This window comes from Megalobrama amblycephala, linkage group LG2 (genome assembly GCF_018812025.1).
Source record: "Megalobrama amblycephala isolate DHTTF-2021 linkage group LG2, ASM1881202v1, whole genome shotgun sequence".
In the NCBI taxonomy this organism is placed as follows: domain Eukaryota; kingdom Metazoa; phylum Chordata; class Actinopteri; order Cypriniformes; family Xenocyprididae; genus Megalobrama; species Megalobrama amblycephala.
The window spans coordinates 701,420-722,234 of NC_063045.1; the positions used below are offsets into that span (position 1 = coordinate 701,420).

Sequence of the window (20,815 nt, forward strand, 5' to 3'; positions counted from 1 at the left end):
GCCTTAAAGGGATAGTTCACCTAAAAAGGAAAAATCTGTCATTATTTACTAACTCTTATGTTGTTCCAAACCTGTATGAGTTTCTTTTTTCTGTCGAACACAAAAGAAGATATTTTACAAAACTTTGGTAAGCAGACAGTTGACGGTAGCCATTTTACTTCCATAGTAGGAAAAAAAAACACATCAGAAGTCTGCTTACCAACATTCTTTAAAACATTTGTTATGTTAACACCGAAACAATTTCAACTTGTGAAAATACTTTTTTTTTTCATAAAATACAACAAACTACATATTCTTAAACATCTCAAAACAATAAATAAATAAAAATTCATAAAATAATAAATATAACACATATAAAATATTTAAATATTTATTTATATAATATGTTAACCTTTAAAGGTTAAATTTGTCAGAAAAAGTCACGTCTCTGTTCTCTAGATTTAACTATAGTTCAATGTAAGTCTGATATAATTATATTCCACAATCATTTATTTGATTCAGTTATTCTAATCATAAACATTGATACCGTAGCGTTATTGATGTGGGCGTGGCTAAGCGCGACGACCCCGCCCCTCAGCTGAGCACGTGTTTGCTCGCAGCAAGCGGTCTGTGTGCTTCAGTCAGAATCAGTGCGTGTGTGAGGAGTGAAGAGACAGAGATGAGCAGAGAGAAGTGGAGGACCAGACAACAACAACAACAACTACACACTCCATCCGACAGTGAGTATAAACACACACACACACACTACACACACACACACACACACACACACACACACACACACTTAAACACACAAACACACACTAAAACACTTTTAAACACACAAACACACACACACACACACTCTCCATAAATACACAAACACACACTAAAACACACAGATAACACACATTAAACATGGTAAACACACAGTTGTTGGTATTTTTCATATGTAGAGGTATCTATACTGATATTTTGTACTGCCTCACAGAAAACTTTTGCCATTTTTATGTTTTTATGAAGACATTGTTTAGTAAGTTTATGTAGCTTTTTGAAGACGGGAACAGATGTGGGTAAATTCAGATTTTACTGCACACAGGGGACAGTTTGGCCCCATAATGTAATTTAAACATGACACACACACACACACACACACACACACACAGTCAGTTGTGCTTGTATGTACTTTCTAAGCTGAAGTGTGTGACGGGTAAACTGTCTTCTGTTGTAGAAGTGAGACTTGAAGACTGTGTGTGTGTCTCGTTTCTGTCTTTATCACACACACACACACACACACACACACACACACATGCTTGCTCTGTTCGTTTGACCTCTTATATCTGGACGATAACATGAAAATGAAAGCGGTAAATGACTCAGTCCCAAAGTTCCTGAGAATTTCCAACATGTGGGATGAAGTGATAAACATCTTTGCATCACAGTAACTGTTAACTGTGTGTGTGTGTGTGTGTGTGTGTAGCTGATATCCTGGCGTGTGGATCAGACATGAATCATGGAGCCATGAAGAAGATCAGCTCCATGTTCTCGACGCTTCAGGAGAAACTCCACAGAACCAGTGAGTCTGACACTTGAGTATTTTTACCGGCTATGAACCAGTAACAGTAGTTTTCAGGTGGAGACGCTGAATAAAGTAATCAAATGTAAAATCATTCAAAAGTGATTTAGTCAAGATCAGAGAGTCATTTGCTGTTTGATTAACATTAAAACTCACACAGCAGCAGCAGCAGGATTATTAGGCTGCTGTCACTTTAAGAGCTGCGCGGATCCAGTACGCTGATACTGAACATCTTTCTCTACCGTTTACGTTCGGTCAAGACATAACCGACTGTGTTTACCTTGAGACAGGCATTTTGACATATTTTTTAGTGAATTTGTCTGTTCAAGCGTATGAAGACGAAGCTCAGGTGCCCATTCGGGTAACGAATCGAGTTCCCATTCATGTCAATCACCAAGGCTTAAACTCTTGTGACGATGTCCCGAGTGTCGTTCGCGTTTGTTTGCGTTCATTTTTATGACATTGCATTGTTAGAATTCATAAAAATGTTACCGGCCGACTAGCGATTGTTTCATAAACTTGCAGGATTTTACTCGCGCTTAATTTAGGCCCTGATAATATATATATATATATATATATATATATATATATATATATATATATATATATATATATATATATATATATATATAATGTGTAACAACAACAACAGAAAGATTGAAGTGTTTCATTAATAATTCTTTAAATATTTTTTATATACACTTAACCCTATATTTATTAATGTATTATTTAGTTTAAATGTATTCATTTATTTAAAATATTAAATATTGTTGAATAAGCATGTATTCCTGAATTGTTTTTAAATGTTTTATGTATTAAAATATTAATAAATATAATCCATATGCAATATATAAATATTTCAATATAACTCATTTTTATTGTTTGTTATATTTGTGGTGTTATATTATATATCATGTTTACTCATAATTCAATAAATATAAAAATATACAAAAATTTATATTTATATATATATATATATATATATATATATATATATATATATATATATATATACATTTTGAATATATATATATATATATATATAATATATATATATATATATAACAAAAATGTTTACAAATATTTATTCAGAAAAATTGAATAAATATATATTCATTAATAAGAAATATATTTTCTTAAATATTCACATTTTTATAATTGTTTAAATATTAGTAACATAACACATATTTATTCAAAATAATTGTCTTATGTGTGTATATATGCACTATAAATAATATAAATATATATTTCATGATCGAGATAACCATAAATATAATTATATAAATAAAAATGTAAGTATAATTTTTGTTGAATATTTAAAATATTAATGAATAAATATAAAAGATTATAGTATAATTATTACAGATTATAATATAAAATATATATATGTATTAGTATAGTTATAAATATATATAATATATATAAATTTAAGGTTATTACAAAAATGTTTAAAAATATTACACTTATTCATAAAAACGTGTGTATATATATATATATATATATATTAATAAGAAATATATTTTCTTAAATATTCACATTTTTATAATTATTTAAATATTAGTAACATAACACATATTTATTCAAAATAATTGTCTTATGTGTGTATATATGCACTATAAATAATATAAATATATATTACAAAACATGTTTCATATGTATATATTTCATGATCAAGATAAACAAATATAATTATATAAATAAAAATGTAAATATAATTTTTGTTGAATATTTAAAATATTAATGAATAAATATAAAAGATTATAGTATAATTATTACAGATTATAGTATAATTATTACAGATTATAATATATATATATTAGTATAGTTATAAATATATATAATATGTATATAAATTTAAGGTTATTACAAAAATGTTTAAAAATATTACACTTATTCATAAAAACGTGTACACACACACACACACACACACACACATATATATATATATATATATATATATATATATATATATATATATATATATATATATATATATATATATATATTTCCTTAAATATTCATATTTTTATAATTATTTAAATATTAGTAAGCATAATACATATCTTTATTCATAAAATCATTTGACCGCGTCTCCAGAGCAGGTTTTGTCTGATCTCTGATGGTGAAGATCTGAACATGATTCAGACGAGTTTCTCTGAAGCGTGACGTGAATCAGCTGCTTATCAACTCAATCTGACACAATGATCTGAAACTGAGTGTTTCATGAGAAAGACGACTTGATTTCCTCAAGGTGGACTTTATTTGGTGAGCTTGAGCTGGAGTCTCTGGTGTTTGTTGTTTGGCTGATCTCTCTGGCGTTTCCTCTGAGGTCTGGAGCACAAAGAGCGTCTGTGAGCGTCGCACCTCCTCATTGTTCCAGCTGTGGTTTCTCAGGTCTGTTGGTAAATGTCATGTGATGTGTGTTGTGCCGCCGCAGAGCGGAGCGCCTCTGACCCCGGACCGCTGCAGACGCCGGCCGCGACGCCTCCGTCCCGACGAGAGCGCAGTCACATGGGCCAGCTGTTCTTCGAGTACCTGCTGGTGGTTAGTCTGAAGAAGAGGAGGAACGAGGACGGATACGAGCCCCACATCACGTACCAGTTCCCCAAGGTCAGAGCAAACACACACACACACACACACACACACATACACATACACATACACATACACACACTCACACTCACACTCACACAAACTTACTCAAATAGTGTGTGTGTGTGTAGCGTGAGGTGATGGGGCGACTGCAGCGAGAGGAAGAGGAGAAGTGCATGAAGGCCGCTCATCTCTTCTGCTTTCCAGAGGGAATCAACTGGGCGCCTCTGACCGAGTACAGCAGGTACACACACTAAACACACACACACACACACACCTAAACACATCCTGTTTCACACTTTCACCTCGTCTCTAACCACATGTGCATCTTCAAACTTTTGCACACTGATGCTGATGGAAAAACACAAACGTTTGCAGGATGTGCGTGCATGTGTTTGTGTGTGTTTGTGTGTGTGCGCGTCACTCCCTCTGGTTTTTCAAGTGAATTTTCTCTTTGAATCATTCTCTGATTGCATCTTTAACTCTTATCTGAATCCATATCTGAATGATTTCTTGATGCATTATTCTCTGAATGAATCTTTGAATCAATATTTATCAATTATTCTCCAACTGATTATTTTAATGACTCTCTGTCTGAATCTCTGAATCATTCGCTGAATCATTCTTTGTCTCAATCTTTAAATCAGTCTCTGAATGATTCTGCAAGTTTGGGCTTGTTGGACTTTGACCTCATGCATCAATCGGTCCGTGCAGCGCCACTTATAACAAACCTATTGACTCTCTGAATCACTTTCTGTCTGAATCATTCACTGAATCAATATCCTGATTGTTCTTCAGAATCATTCTCCAAAAGATTTTCTGAATGAATCTATCATCAATCTATGATTGTTTCATAAAATGATTCCCTGAATGATCCTCTGAATAAGTCTTTGACCAAATCTTTAAACCAGATGAATCTCATTCAGATAAAATCTTTGAATTATTCTGTCTGAATCTTTTAATCATTGTCTGAACTATTATCAATCAAATGATCCATCAAGAATCAAATATCTCTTTGAATGACTCTCTGAATGATTCTCCAAATGACTCTCTGAATGATTCACAGAATGACTCTCCGAATGGCTCTCTAAATGATTCTCTGAGTGACTCTCTGAATGATTCTCTGAGTGACTCTCTGAATGGCTCTCTTAATGATGCACCGAATGACTCTCTGAATGACTCTCTGAATGAATTACTGAATGACTCTTTGGATGACTCTCTGAATGATTCACTGAATGACTCTCCGAATGACTCTCCGGATGACTCTCTGAATGACTCTCTGAATGACTATAAATGACTCTCTGAATGAATCTCCAAATGACTCTCCGAATGACTCTCCGAATGACTCTCCGAATGACTTTCTGAATGACTCTCCGAATGACTCTCTGAATGACTCTCCGAATGACTCTCCGTATGACTCTCTGAACGAATCTCTGAATGACTCTCTGAATGACTCTGAATGACCCTCTGAATGATTCTCCGAATGACTCTTTGAATGACTCTCCGAATGACTCTCCGAATGATTCACTGAATGACTCTCCGAATGACTCCCTGAATGACTTTTTGAATGACTCTCCAATTGACTCTCCGATTGACTCTCGGATTAATCTCTGAATGACTCTCTGAGTGACTCTCTGGATGACTCTGAATGACCCTCTGAATGATTCTCCGAATGACTCTTTGAATGACTCTAAATGACCTTCTGAATGACTCTCCGAATGACTCTCCGAATGACTCTCCGAATGACTCTCTGAACGAATCTCCGAATGACTCTCCGAATGACTCTCTGAATGACTCTAAATGACTCTCCGATTGACTCTCCGAATGACTCTTCGAATGACTCTCTGAATGACTCTCTGAGTGACTCTCTGAGTGACTCTCTGGATGACTCTGAATGACCCTCTGAATGATTCTCCGAATGACTCTTTGAATGACTCTAAATGACCCTCTGAATGACTCTCTGAGTGATTCACTGAACGACTCTCTGAATGACTCTCTGAATGACTCTTCGAATGACTCTCTGAATGACTCACTGAATGACTCTCCGAATGACTCTCCGAATGATTCTCCGAATGACTCTCCGAATGACTCTCCGAATGACTCTCCGAATGACTCTAAATGACTCTCTGAATGACTCTCCGAATGACTCTCCGTATGACTCTCTGAACGAATCTCTGAATGACTCTCTGAATGACTTTCCGAATGTCTCTCTGAATGACTCTCCGAATGACTCTAAATGACTCTCTGAATGACTCTCCGAATGACTCTCCGTATGACTCTCTGAACGAATCTCTGAATGACTCTCTGAATGACTTTCCGAATGACCCTCCGAATGACTCTCCGAATGATTCACTGAATGACTGTCCGAATGACTCTCTGAATGACTCTCTGAGTGACTCTCCGAGTGACTCTGAATGACCCCTCTGACTGATTCTCCGAATGACTCTTTGAATGACTCTAAATGACCCTCCGAATGATTCACTGAATGACTCTCTGAATGACTTTCTGAATTGATTCACCGAATGACTTTCTGAATTGACTCTCCGATTGACTCTCTGAATGACTCTCCGAATGACTCTCTGAATGACTCTCTGAATGACTCTCCGAATGACTCTAAATGACTCTCTGAATGACTCTCCGAATGACTCTCCGTATGACTCTCTGAACGAATCTCTGAATGACTCTCTGAATGACTCTCCAAATGACTCTTCGAATGACTCTCCGAATGACTCTCCGAATGACTCTCCGAATGACTCTCCGAATGACTCTCTGAATGACTCTCCGAATGACTCTCTGAATGACTCTCTGAATGACTCTAAATGACCCTCCGAATGACTCTCCGAATGATTCACTGAATGACTCTCCGAATGACTCCCTGAATGACTTTCTGAATGACTCTCCAATTGACTCTCCAAATTAACTCTCCGAATGACTCTCTGAATGACTCTCTGAGTGACTCTCCGGATGACTCTGAATGGCCCTCTGAATGATTCTCCGAATGACTCTAAATGACCTTCTGAATGACTCTCCGAATGACTCTCCGAATGACTCTCCGAATGACTCTCCGAATGACTCTCCGAATGACTCTCTGAACAAATCTCAGAATGACTCTCCGAATGACTCTCTGAATGACTCTCTGAATGACTCTAAATGACTCTCCGATTGACTCTCCGAATGACTCTTCGAATGACTCTCTGAATGACTCTCTGAGTGACTCTCTGAATGACTCTGAATGACCCTCTGAATGATTCTCCGAATGACTCTTTGAATGACTCTAAATGACCCTCTGAATGACTCTCTGAGTGATTCACTGAACGACTCTCTGAATGACTCTCTGAATGACTCTCTGAATGACTCTCTGAATGACTCTCTGAATGACTCTCCGATTGACTCTCCGAATGACTCTTCGAATGACTCTCTGAATGACTCTCTGAATGACTCTCCGAATGACTCTCCGAATGATTCTCAGAATGACTCTCCGAATGACTCTCCGAATGACTCTAAATGACTCTCTGAATGACTCTCCGTATGACTCTCTGAACGAATCTCTGAATGACTCTCTGAATGACTCTCCGAATGACTCTCTGAATGACTCTAAATGACCCTCCGAATGACTCTCCGAATGATTCACTGAATGACTCTCCGAATGACTCTCTGAATGACTCTCTGAGTGACTCTCCGAGTGACTCTGAATGACCCCTCTGACTGATTCTCCGAATGACTCTTTGAATGACTCTAAATGACCCTCCGAATGATTCACTGAATGACTCTCTGAATGACTTTCTGAATTGATTCACCGAATGACTTTCTGAATTGACTCTCTGATTGACTCTCTGAATGACTCTCTGAATGACTCTCTGAATGACTCTCTGAATGACTCTCTGAATGACTCTCTGAATGACTCTCCGAATGACTCTCCGTATGACTCTCTGAACGAATCTCTGAATGACTCTCCGAATGACTCTCCAAATGACTCTCCGAATGACTCTCCGAATGACTCTCTGAATGACTCTCCGAATGACTCTCCGAATGACTCTCTGAATGACTCTAAATGACCCTCCGAATGACTCTCCGAATGATTCACTGAATGACTCTCCGAATGACTCTCTGAATGACTCTCTGAGTGACTCTCCGAGTGACTGTCTGGATGACTCTGAATGACCCTCTGACTGATTCTCCGAATGACTCTTTGAATGACTCTAAATGACCCTCCGAATGATTCACTGAATGACTCTCTGAATGACTTTCTGAATTGATTCACCGAATGACTTTCTGAATTGACTCTCTGATTGACCCTCCGAATGACTCTCCGAATGACTCTCTGAATGACTCTCTGAGTGACTCTCCGAGTGACTCTCCGGATGACTCTGAATGACCCTCTGACTGATTCTCCGAATGACTCTTTGAATGACTCTAAATGACCCTCCGAATGACTCTCTGAATTGATTCAGCGAATGACTTTCTGAATTGACTCTCCGATTGACTCTCTGAATGACTCTCTGAATGACTCTCTGGATGACTCTCTTGCACTGTGACAGTGTTTTTCCATGTTTGAAGCTCTGTTGAAGCTCCTGTGAGATGTTGAGCGTCTGGAGTGAAGTTGATTGTGATGATGTCTGATTCTCCGCAGCGAGACGTTCTCGTTCGTTCTGACCGAGGTGGACGGCAGCAGGAGGAACGGCTACTGCAGGAGGCTGCTGGTAATCATCATTTCATACGTCTAATATCAATATTCCATCATCATATTATTTTGGTGATGATTGAGGAGTGACACCTGTGTCCCGTCAGCCGGGCGGCAGCGGCGCTCGTGTTCCCGAAGCGTACTGCATCATCAGCCGCGTGGCGTGTTTCGGACTCTTCTCAAAGGTGAAGAAACACATTCCTCAGGCCTTGAGAAATGTTCAAACAGATCAATAGTTCATGAGGAGTTTGTTTGTGCAGATCTTTGACGAGGTGGAGAAGCGCAGGCAGATCTCCAAAGCCATGATCTATCCGTTCATGCAGAGCCTGCGGGAAGCGCCGCTGCCAGCGCCGGGAAACACCGTGAAGATCAGCAGCTTCATCCCGGAGGCGGGAACAGAGGTACGCATCACATCCCCGCGGAAGCTCTGATCACACGCAGTGCTGCGGTTTAGATAACGGCTCCGTCTGATCTCAGATCATCAGTCTGACGCGGCCCGCCGACTCCTGGCTGGAACACGTGGATTTCCGGTCGCTCTTCCGCTGCCTGACGGATGAGGAGGTGCTGCTGGTGTTCACCGCCGCTGTGATGGAGCGACGAATCATCTTCATCTCAGAGGAGCTCAGGTGACCCTCACAGCCAATCAGAGTTCAGCGGCTCAGATTTATTGCTTTTTAGGGTGCATTAGTGCACTTTTTCAGTGGAGTTGATTCTGGAAGTGTGTGTGTGTGTGTTCAGCACTCTCTCTCAGGTTCTTCACGCTGTAGCTGCTCTCCTGTATCCGTTCGTGTGGCAGCACACCTTCATATCGATCGTTCCTACCGTTCTGATCGACGTGTGTGCGGCACCGACGCCGTACCTGCTGGGAGTCCAGAAGAACATGCTGGAGCTGCTGACGGACCACAGCGACGTCAGTCTGAATCTGATTATTATTAACGATCGATGTGTATTTATGGAACACGAGTCTTTAATCATGTTGATGGTTCTCGGCTTGTGTTTCTCAGGTGATGATTGTTGATCTGTCGGCTGGAGCAGAAACTAGATTCATCACAAGAGTGAGTCACACACACCGTCTCTCTCTGATTTAATTTATTCTCATGAAGTTTCACATGAGTCTCATTACTGCTGAGACGCTGTTTGTTCGTTGTCCCATCCAGTCACACTCTAGCAACCAGTCAAAACACCTAAATAACTGCATAGCAACACTTTGGAAACCAGCCAGTACAGCATAGCAAACATTTCAGAAACCACCAAAACCACACTAGCAACCACACTGCAAAATACAATAAACCCCTCCTTTCTAAAAACGCTTTTACAGCTACGTAGCAGTGCCTTAGCAACCACCCAGAGCTCCCTAACAACCGCTTAGCAATGTGTTAAAAGCACTGTAGCAACTGTATAAACACATCATCTGAATAACTGAATAGCAACGCCCTAGCAACCATGATAGCAGTACACTAACAACCACTCACAGCAACTTAATACCCACATCGTGGCAGCAACCGACAACACCCTAGCAACTACAGCATTGCAAAAACAACATTCAAACACATAAGCACCCATATAGCAACACCCTGGAAATCATCCAGGTAACCACCCAGGACACCCTAGCAACCACATAGAAACGTGTGAAAAACACAGCAACTGTACAACAAATCTATCCACTGTATAGCAACACCTTAGCAACTGTGATAGCAGAAAGCTTACAACCACTCACAAGAACATGGCCATGCCATGGCAACAAGCCAGAACAGCCTAGCAGCCACATAGCAACGTTAAAAACACTCTAGCAACTCTAGAACAAATTATCTACTGTATAGCAACGCCCTAGCAACCATGATAACAGTACACTAACAACCACTCACAACAACTTAATGGTCATGCCATGGCAACAAGCCAGAACACCCTAGCAACCACATAGCAACATGTTAAAAACACTCTAGCAACTTTAGAACAAATTATCTACTGTATAGCAATGCCCTAGCAACGACCTAGCAACCATGATAACAGTACACTAACAAACACTCACAACAACTTAATGGTCATGCCATGGCAACAAGCCGGAACACCCTAGCAACCACATAGCAACATGTTGAAAAAACACTCTAGCAACTTTAGAACAAATTATCTACTGTATAGCAATGCCCTAGCAACGACCTAGCAACCATGATAACAGTACACTAACAAACACTCACAACAACTTAATGGTCATGCCATGGCAACAAGCCAGAACACCCTAGCAACCACATAGCAACATGTTAAAAACACTCTAGCAACTTTAGAACAAATTATCTACTGTATAGCAATGCCCTAGCAACGACCTAGCAACCATGATAACAGTACACTAACAAACACTCACAACAACTTAATGGTCATGCCATGGCAACAAGCCGGAACACCCTAGCAACCACATAGCAACATGTTGAAAAAACACTCTAGCAACTCTAGAACACATTATCTACTGTATAGCAACGCCCTAGCAACCATGATAACAGTACACTAACAACCACTCACAACAACTTAATGGTCATGCCATGGCAAAAAGCCAGAACACCCTAGCAACCACATAGCAACATGTTAAAAACACTCTAGCAACTTTAGAACAAATTATCTACTGTATAGCAATGCCCTAGCAACGCCCTAGCAACCATGATAACGGTACACTAACAAACACTCACAACAACTTAATGGTCATGCCATGGCAACAAGCCAGAACACCCTAGCAACCACATAGCAACATGTTAAAAACACTCTAGCAACTCTAGAACACATTATCTACTGTATAGCAACACCCTAGCAACCATGATAGCAGTGCACCAACAACCACTCACAACAACTTAATGGCCATGCCATGGCAACAAGCCGGAACACCCTAGCAACCACAAAGCAACATGTTAAAAACACTCTAACAACTCTAGAACACATTATCTACTGTATAGCAACGCCCTAGCAACCATGATAGGTCTAAAGATGTTATTAATCTCCTAGGTCTGATTATTGTGAGTGATTATTATGACTGTTGATGTTGTTCATGTTGTTATTTTATATCTGGAAGTACTGTAATACTGTTTTGTTTAACACTTTGGTCCATTTCTATGGTTTTGAAAGTGCTTCATAAATACATTGGGGTTTGAGATGATAGCAGTACACTAACAACCACAAGAACAATTCAATGGCCAAGCCATAGTAACAAGCCAGAGCACCCTAGCGACCGCATAGCGCCAGCCTACAGACAGTAACGAGTGTGTGATTTCAGATCGGCGATGAGGAGTCACTCCTGCCGGCTAAACTGAGAGAGGGGCTGCTGATGGGACTGTCCGCGCGCACACGCCATGCCAGTGAGTTCAGTCTTACAGTAATCACCGCCGCTTCCCATAAGAGTCCCGCTCAACTTCCTGTTGTTGTGTGTCCTGGCAGCTACAGACGAGCTGAACCGGCTGGTGTCAGAGACCTTCCTGTCCGTCTTCATCAAGAGCGTGGGCCATTTCTCAGAACACATCAAGCGCTGCGGGAACGGCCGCCAGTTCCAGAAGAAGAGCTTCCTGAAGGCTGTGGAGCACAAATCGCACCTGAACTTCGTCAAACTCTTCATCCAGACACAGATGTTCGATCTCTTCATACAGGAAGAGGAAATGCAACCCAATCCTAATGGTACTAAACACATCAGTCTACTCAAAGAACCTCAAACTAATGGTTCCAGAAGACGTTTTACAGTCTGACGTCACTGAAGAACCTTTTGAAGTTCCACTGAGTTCTTCTGTACACTTGAAATAAGAGGATCCTCAAAGGTTCTTCTACCAAAAGTACTCCATATGATCCTTTATTAACCCTCTGATGCATCTTTTTGCTTCAAAACAATAATGCAGAATCATTCCCAATGTAGTGTATTCTGAGTTTTGGTTTGCCCACTTTTTCAGCAGCGGTTTCAGAAGTATTTTCCCCATTCATTTCTCTCATAGGGATTTAATAAAGTCTTGGTTAAAGCATTATAAGCCATGAACCGAACCAAACAGCTATGAGGAGAACTTGGATTTGAAGCCAAAAAGTTTTTGAAAATCGGACAAAAATACAAGAACGGCTTTAGTGAAGAAAAGAACTACAATCCCATGATGCATTGCGAACAGCATAATCAAATAAAAACATAGAGAAATATAAAAATACTAATTTAAAAATGTTTATTATATATAAAAACAATATATTAGGCATATTATGTTCAAATATTTTTAGAGCGTAGGGAGATTGACTCATGGGAGTGGGCGGAGCTAACGAGATCTTTTAGCATGATTTGCTTGTTTCTACTCTCTGATTGGTAATTTTCTGCACGGCATCATGGGTAATGTAGTTTACCCTGCAAATTAAAGGGATAGTTCACCCAATAATGAAAATTATTCCAAGTTTTACTCACCCTCAAGCCATCCTAGGTGGTTCATAATGGTTGTAAATGGCTGCCCAAATTTAAGGCAAAAAAAAATGCATCCATCCATAAAAAAATGGACTCCAGGGGGTTAATAAAGGCCTTCTGAAGTGAATCGGTGCATTTGTGTAAGACAAATATCCTTATTTAAAACTTTATAAAGTAAAATAATGAGCTTCCGGCGCGACAGCCATACGCATCCGACGTACTTCGAAAAAGCGTTAACTTCCGCAACATAGGACACACTACATACTACAGTACTACACTATGTCCTATGCTAGAACTACAATCCCATGATGCTTTGTGAACAGCATAATCAGATTAAAAACCATAGAGAAATATAAAACTGCTCATTTAAAAATGTTTATTATATATAATAATAATATATTAGGCATTTATATTCAAATATTGAAGTATTTTGCTTGTTTCGACTGTAATTTTCTGCACGGCATCATGGGTAATGTAGTTTACCCTGCAAATTAAAGGGATAGTTCACACCAAAAAATTAAAATTATTCCAAGCTTTACTCACCCTCAAGCCATCCTAGGTGGTTCATAATGGTTGTAAATGGCTGCCCAAATTTAAGACAAAAAAATGCATCCATCCATAAAAAAATGGACTCCAGGGGGTTAATAAAGGCCTTCTGAAGTGAATCGGTGCATTTGTATAAGACAAATATCTTTATTTAAGACTTTATAAAGTAAAATAAATAATGTGCTTCATGTGCGATAGCTATACGCATTTAACGTACTTCAAAAGAGCGTTAACTTCCGCAACATAGTACACACTACGTAGTACGGTACTACACTGTCCTATGCTAGAACTACAATCCCATGATGCATTGTGAACAACATAATCTGATTAAAAACCATAGAGATGATAAATACTCATTAAAAATTGTTTATTATATAAAAATCAATATATTAGGCATTTATATTCAAATATTGAAGTATTTTGAGAGCGTTGGGAGATTGACTCATGGGAGTGGGCAGGAGCTAACAAGATCTTTTAGCATGTTTTGCTTGTGATTGGTGGAATTTTCTGCACAGCATCATGGGTAATGTAGTTTCCCCCCGCAAATTAAGTTAAACATGAATATTGCGGGTTGACGGCTTCAGCAACAGCAAATACCATCTTGTTGCTCACAGTAGGTTTTATAAGTTATCGTTAAAATGAAAGAAAATGGAGTTTTTTCTTGTAGAACCTGTCTTTTGCTCTCTATTTCTCTGGAAATGAAAAAATCCTTTTGGACTGTTCTTTTTAATGTTATTTTTATAAATGTTCTGGAAACCAAATACATAAAATTCACAATAAAACCTAAACAGGACAGACATGTAGAATTATAGGAAAGGATCAAAAGTAATTGACTCTTGAATGGTTAAAAATGACTTTTTGTAGTGGACATCTTCATTCTTCAGAGGGTTAAACCAAAATTTGGGTTCTGTTTAGTTCCAGAAAGGTTATTCTATTGTTAAAAACCAAAGAGCCCAAAACAAGAACTGTTCAACCTTTGCAACACAAGAAGCTTCATTGTTCTCGTTCTTCTGTAGGGTTCTTTCATCGGAAGGTGTCGGAGTATCACGAGAGGAGGAAGAAGGAGAAGACGAAGGCCGGATGGGTGCGAGGTGTGGTGGTGTAAGCGCTTCAGGGCGTTGGTGTTCATTCACGGTTACGCTTTTATCAGACAATCAGTGGTGAATATTTAATGCTGTTTATTTGTGTTGTTTTAATGTAATAAAATATAAAGTGAAGTGATACAGAGGCTGAGTGAATCACGTATTTCACCTCATTAAAAGAACAAAGATAGAAAACTATATTATAGTATTATACAAATCAAAGCCTGTTTTAGGAGGTATTTTGCATTGTGACATTATTTTCATGCCAATTAAACATTTAACCTGTAATATGTCTGACTGTTTTGTATTTTTTTAATATTGTCAATGATGATTCTCATTAGTTAACATTATTTAATGAAATTAAAATCAGCTTATTTTATGCATTTGTTGTGTGAAATATGAGTCAGAAATGAGTAAAATGCCTAAAATTCATCCACTAATACCAGTTTTAATGAGAATATTATGCAGTTTTACAGTGGTATAAAAATGAACGCAATGGATATTTCTAGAACAAAAATATAAAACATGTTTGTAGTATCCACCAACAAACTCACAGCAGAAAAACAAGCATTAAAACCACTGACGCGAACACAAAATTTAGAGCATCATTTCAGACGGTTGTGTAAATGTTGTACAAACGTTGTGTAAATGTTAGTATGAAGTTCCAGCGCTTCTACACGGTCGGTCCTGTGTTTCTGCCTTTAACCCTGAGTGTCGCTGCCCTCTGCTGGAGCGTCAGAGTCCCTCTGTCCCGTGATCAGATGCTCCCGGCGAGCAGCGGCGACGTCTCTGTCGGCCCGCGAGGAGGAACGGGCCGGTGATGATGCGACTCGTACAGGTGGTTGCTCTGAATTTGCGCCTGGGCGCGCAGATTGATCTTCTGCGGAGAGACAAACACATCTGAGCCGCGTTCAACAGGTTTATGTCGTCAGACGTGAGATGCCTTACCTTGAAGTCTCGTATGTAGGTGAGGAAGAAGCTGATGAAGGACAGGGCGAGAGACCACTCGGAAATGGTGCTGATGATGTGCGGCGTGTAACCCTGAAAAACATCGGGATCAGAATCGCGTACCACACAAGCAAACGTTGGGGCATAAAGTTTCACTCACGGGTTCTCCGGGCGTCCAGTGGAGCTTCTTGTTGACTTCGACTCCAGGAAGAGTGCTGTACATGATCACCGACGACACGAACACTGAGCGAATCAAGGAACCGAACACATTCAACACTAAACGCTACGTTTCCCAGCATGCAGCGGGTGAAGGATACTGCTGATGATGCTCGACAGCGTCCAGATGCCGACGCTCAGTCGCGTCCAGAACATGGTTTTGCTGTGGACGTGCGGCTGCATGAGGTACGACAGCAGCGCCTGGACGAAGATGTAGAGCGCGCCGACGCCGAACGTTAGCACGGCGCCCACCAGGTGCATCGAGAACAGAGTGGTTTTCTGGGAAAGACATGTCACACACCACGAAAATTCAGTGCGATAAACATTAGCGGCGGTTAATGCTTCTGTTCAGACTGACACGAACATTCAAATGTCGTCAGCGTGACAGATTGACTGCTAATTAAACCAATAAGATTTGTGCATTCGGACTATTTTCTAAGTGATGGCAAACAGAAGCGTAAAATCAGAACACAAGAATCACATGCAAAAATGAAACCAAATTTTAATGCCGAACATGTAATTTTGTGATTGAAGCTCTTTCTCTGTTGTATTTGATGTTGCACGATAAACACTGTAGCGAATAAAAAAATAGCTGTTTGAAAACATGTAAATACTGTTTTTCACCTTTTTTTTTTTTTTTTTGATGTATTTGTCTGAACACATAAATCGAATGCCAAAAATCAGACCGAATTTTAATGCCGAACAGTTGAATATTTGGTGCGAAAATTCAGCGCGAGAAACATTTTAATTTGAATGAATGACACAAACGTTCAAATGTCGTCACTGCAACAGACTGAGTACCAGTTAAACTGGCTAACCAATAAGATTCATGCATTTGGACTATTTTGCTAAGCAACAGCGAAAAGAAGAGAACAAAAACAAGCGTAAAATCAGAACAGAAGAATCGTGGTTTTGTTTGATAAACATCATAACGAAAACATGTAAATACTGTTTTACGCCATTTTTATGTATTTGTCTGAACAAACAAATTGAATGCCAAAAAAAAATTTTTTTACGGTTGTTTGAAAAATAACATATATCAAAAACGTAATGAAAATATAAATACTGTTTTTCGCCAATTTTTATGTATTTGTCCGAACAGGAAATTCGATGGCGAAAAATTCGACCTAATTTTCATGCTGAACAGTTGAATATTTTTGGTGCGAAAATTCAGTATTTGGTGATGTTTGATAAACAGCATAGTGAAAAAAAAAAAATCTGAATGGGTGTTTGAAAACATGTAAATACTGTTTTACGCCATTTTTGAACACGCAATTCAAATGCGAAAAATCAGACCGAATTTTAATGCCGAACAGTTGAATATTTGGTGTGAAAATTCAGTATTTGGTGATGTTTGATAAACAGCATAGCAAATAAAAAATTTTTTACGGTTGTTTGAAAAAAAACGTAAATCAAAAACGTAATGAAAATATAAATACTGTTTTTCGCCAATTTTTATGTATTTGTCCGAACAGGAAATTCGATGGCGAAAAATTCGACCTAATTTTCATGCTGAACAGTTGAATATTTTTGGTGCGAAAATTCAGCGCAATTTAATTTGAATGAACATTCAAATGTTGATTGAGTGCCACTTAAACTGGCCAACCAATAAGATTCATGCATTTGGACTATTTTGCTAAGCGACAGTGAAAAGAAGAAAAAAAAACTGAAGCATAAAATCAGAACAGAAGAATCATGGTTTTGTTTGATAAAACCATAGCGAATAAAAAAAAAATCGAAATGGTTGTTTGAAAACATGTAAATACTGTTTTACGCCATTTTCGAACACGCAATTCGAATGCGAAAAATCAGATCGAATTTTCATGCCGAACAGTTAAATATTTGGTGTGAAAATTCTGTATTTGGTTTTGTTTGATAAACAGCACAGCGAATAAGATAAAGTTTAACGGCTGTTTGAAAAAACGTATCAAAAATGTAATGAAAATATAAATACTGTTTTTCGCCATTTTTTTAATGTATTTGTCTGAAAAAGCAATTCGATTGCGAAAAATCAGACCGAATTTTAATGCCGAACAGTTGAATATTTTTGGTGTGAAAATTCAGTATTTGGTGATGTTTGATAAACAGCACAGTGAAAAAAAAAATCTGAATGGGTGTTTGAAAATATGTAAATACTGTTTTACGCCATTTTTGAACACGCAATTCGAATGCGAAAAATCAGATCGAATTTTCATGCCGAACAGTTAAATATTTGGTGCGAAAATTCAATATTTGGTTTTGTTTGATAAACACCATAGCGAATAAAATAACGTTTAACGGCTGTTTAAAAACATAACAAAAACGTAGCGAAAATGTAAATACTATTTTTCGCCGTTTTTTTATGTATTGGTCTGAACACAATTCGAATGCGATAAACCAAACTGAATTTTCATGCCGAACATTTTGTGTTGTGAACAGGTTTGGTACGAAAATTCAGTGCGATAAAATTTTTTATTTAAATGAACAACTGTTGTGATGCGACAGATTGCGAAGAAAACCAATAAGATTTGCGCTTTTTTTCTTTAGAGGAAGAATATGAAAGCAACTCTTTCATCATAGCATTAACATTCACGCATTGTTCTGAACAGAAAAATCGCATTCAGACCGAATTTTCATGTCGAACATTCGTGTTGGTCTGAACAGCATAACGCGTACGTACCTGGAAGTTTGCGACGACGCACATGCCGAGCGAGCTGCCGCAGCCCAGAACGAACCCCAGCAGATTGAGGCGGTTCAGACGAGTGTCGTCACTGTCCACGAGCGCCTGAAGCTGCTTATAGCGCACGTACATCGTAGCGACACCTGCAGGAGAACACGCAACATTACATCACTGAAACACTGCGATTGATACGGCACACCATACCATACAGTTTGTGTCATCTTAATTAGGGTCAGTGTGAGGTCATCGGGATCAGTGTGAGGTCATAGGGGTTTCAGTACCTAAGAACGCCGACACATTGAGCATGAGTCCAAACACACATCTCTCCGGCGGGACAGTCCCGGTGTCACTGCAAGCACAACGCAAAACACATTCAGAGGTCAAAGGTCACACGGTCATGATGAAGCATCTCTTCTGCTCACCTGATGTAGGGCACCAGCGGGTCCACATGTCTCAGTATGACGGCCGTGACGTAAGCGAAGATGAAGGTGGCGGCGGTCCAGATGACCAGTGCCACGGGCAGAATGCACAAGCCCTCCTGAAACCACCACATGTCCAACCGCGCTCCTGCAACACACGCCTCGTATTATTAGAGCAAGCCGGTTCCTCTTCTCGCTTCAGCAGACAGCATCATGGGTATTCTGGGTGAGTTTCTGCTTTTCACTTCTCTTGCGAGAGCACACGGCCGTCCTGTGACGGTCTCAATCTTTACCACATAAAAATGTTTAATAAAACACTAAAACTTGAGGAGAAAGATCAAATTAACTAAATTTAAGTTGGTTGTGGATTTTTGGACATACAGCATGATAATATACAGTTTATATGCATATGTAACTCATTTTAGACACTCCATTGTTTTTAAAATTAATAAACTTTTTTCTAAAATTCGCTGACATTTGATCATGGCAACCCCGTGTGGAATATGAATATGGTAATCAATCAGTACCATGGTATTTGCATCCTAAGGATATTTCATTTTTAAGGATGCTAAAATTCTACAAGTTTTTCTTTTCTTTTCTTTTCTTTTCTTTTCTTTTCTTATTTCGTGAGAGTTTTTAATCAACCAAAAAGTCTAATTCATTCACATTTAAAGCAAATGTTTCGCAACAGATTTCTTTGGTTTCACTTTCTGTTACAGATAAAAAAGTGACGTTTACTGTATTACTGCTAATGTCTAAATTAAATCAGTCTGAAGTAAAAGAAAATCAGATTAAAATGTCATAATTATGATTTTGAATCAGTGAGGAACAGCTTTACCTGTCAATCAAACAGATGATCATCCCTCAGTCTGAACAAAGACATTTTAAATCCCCTCTGAAAGACTTTATATCTTGTTAATGGTTATATTTCATTCGTTAATGCTTCTAAATCATCATTATTCGTTTAATGCTCAGAATTCAGTTTATTTCACTCCTGTTTTCCTTCCGTTCTCGCCGCGTATTTCCGATCAAACTCACGGGACCCGCACGGAGAACCCGGATGTGGAGCGTTTCGATGGGGCGCCAGCGCGGGAAAAATCCTCCTCAGCACAATAATATTGCGATTTTGACCAAATATTACGTACACAATTTGAGATTATTTAAAAAATACATTTATTTTTCTGTATATATTATTAAATATATAAAAGGAAAACACAGAGACGTATTTTACATAAGTTATTTATGGAAGCCTATTTCAGCCACATAAGACAAGCTTTTGGCAATCATGACATGAAAAGTAAAAATTAGTACTTAGTCATAATTATGAGATTAATAAATCAAAATTATGAGATAAGAAGTCAAGATTATGACTTTCTATGTCATCAATTCGACTTTTTATGTCATAATTAGGACTCTTTAATGTCAGTAATGGCTTTTTAAATGTGACCCTGGACCACAAAACCAGTCATAAGGGTAAATATTTTGAAATTGAGATTTATAAGCTTTATTATTAATGTATGGTTTGTTAAGATAGGACAATATTTGGCCAAGATACAACTATATGAAAATCAATATGAGGGTGCAAAATATTGAGAAAATTGCTTTTTAAGTTGTCCAAATGTAGAAATATAAAATAATATAATTAAAATATATAAAAGGAATCTGCAGAGAGGTAATTTACTAACATAAAGTACTGTGGTATTATTTATAGAAGC

General features: G+C 38.4%; 2 protein-coding genes across 2 annotated transcripts; one reads left to right on the forward strand and one right to left on the reverse strand.

The window, feature by feature from the left end:
• Positions 1 to 568: 568 nt before the first annotated feature.
• dennd2db (DENN/MADD domain containing 2Db) lies at positions 569 to 15,146 on the forward strand. Its single transcript, XM_048181932.1, has 13 exons — positions 569 to 719; positions 1,460 to 1,555; positions 3,993 to 4,165; positions 4,279 to 4,391; positions 8,778 to 8,847; positions 8,936 to 9,013; positions 9,089 to 9,229; positions 9,306 to 9,454; positions 9,567 to 9,738; positions 9,833 to 9,883; positions 12,085 to 12,166; positions 12,246 to 12,479; positions 14,793 to 15,146. The coding sequence occupies exons 1-13, from the start codon at positions 659 to 661 to the stop codon at positions 14,879 to 14,881; spliced, it is 1,509 nt and encodes a 502-aa protein (XP_048037889.1). The 5' UTR covers positions 569 to 658; the 3' UTR covers positions 14,882 to 15,146.
• Positions 15,147 to 15,286: 140 nt separating this feature from the next.
• On the reverse strand, positions 15,287 to 20,174 carry dram2b (DNA-damage regulated autophagy modulator 2b). Its single transcript, XM_048181939.1, has 8 exons — positions 19,939 to 20,174; positions 19,104 to 19,248; positions 18,963 to 19,030; positions 18,682 to 18,824; positions 16,124 to 16,301; positions 15,967 to 16,049; positions 15,807 to 15,899; positions 15,287 to 15,738 (listed from the first exon to the last, which is right to left on the reverse strand). The coding sequence occupies exons 2-8, from the start codon at positions 19,232 to 19,234 to the stop codon at positions 15,616 to 15,618; spliced, it is 819 nt and encodes a 272-aa protein (XP_048037896.1). The 5' UTR covers positions 19,235 to 19,248; positions 19,939 to 20,174; the 3' UTR covers positions 15,287 to 15,615.
• Positions 20,175 to 20,815: the final 641 nt, after the last annotated feature.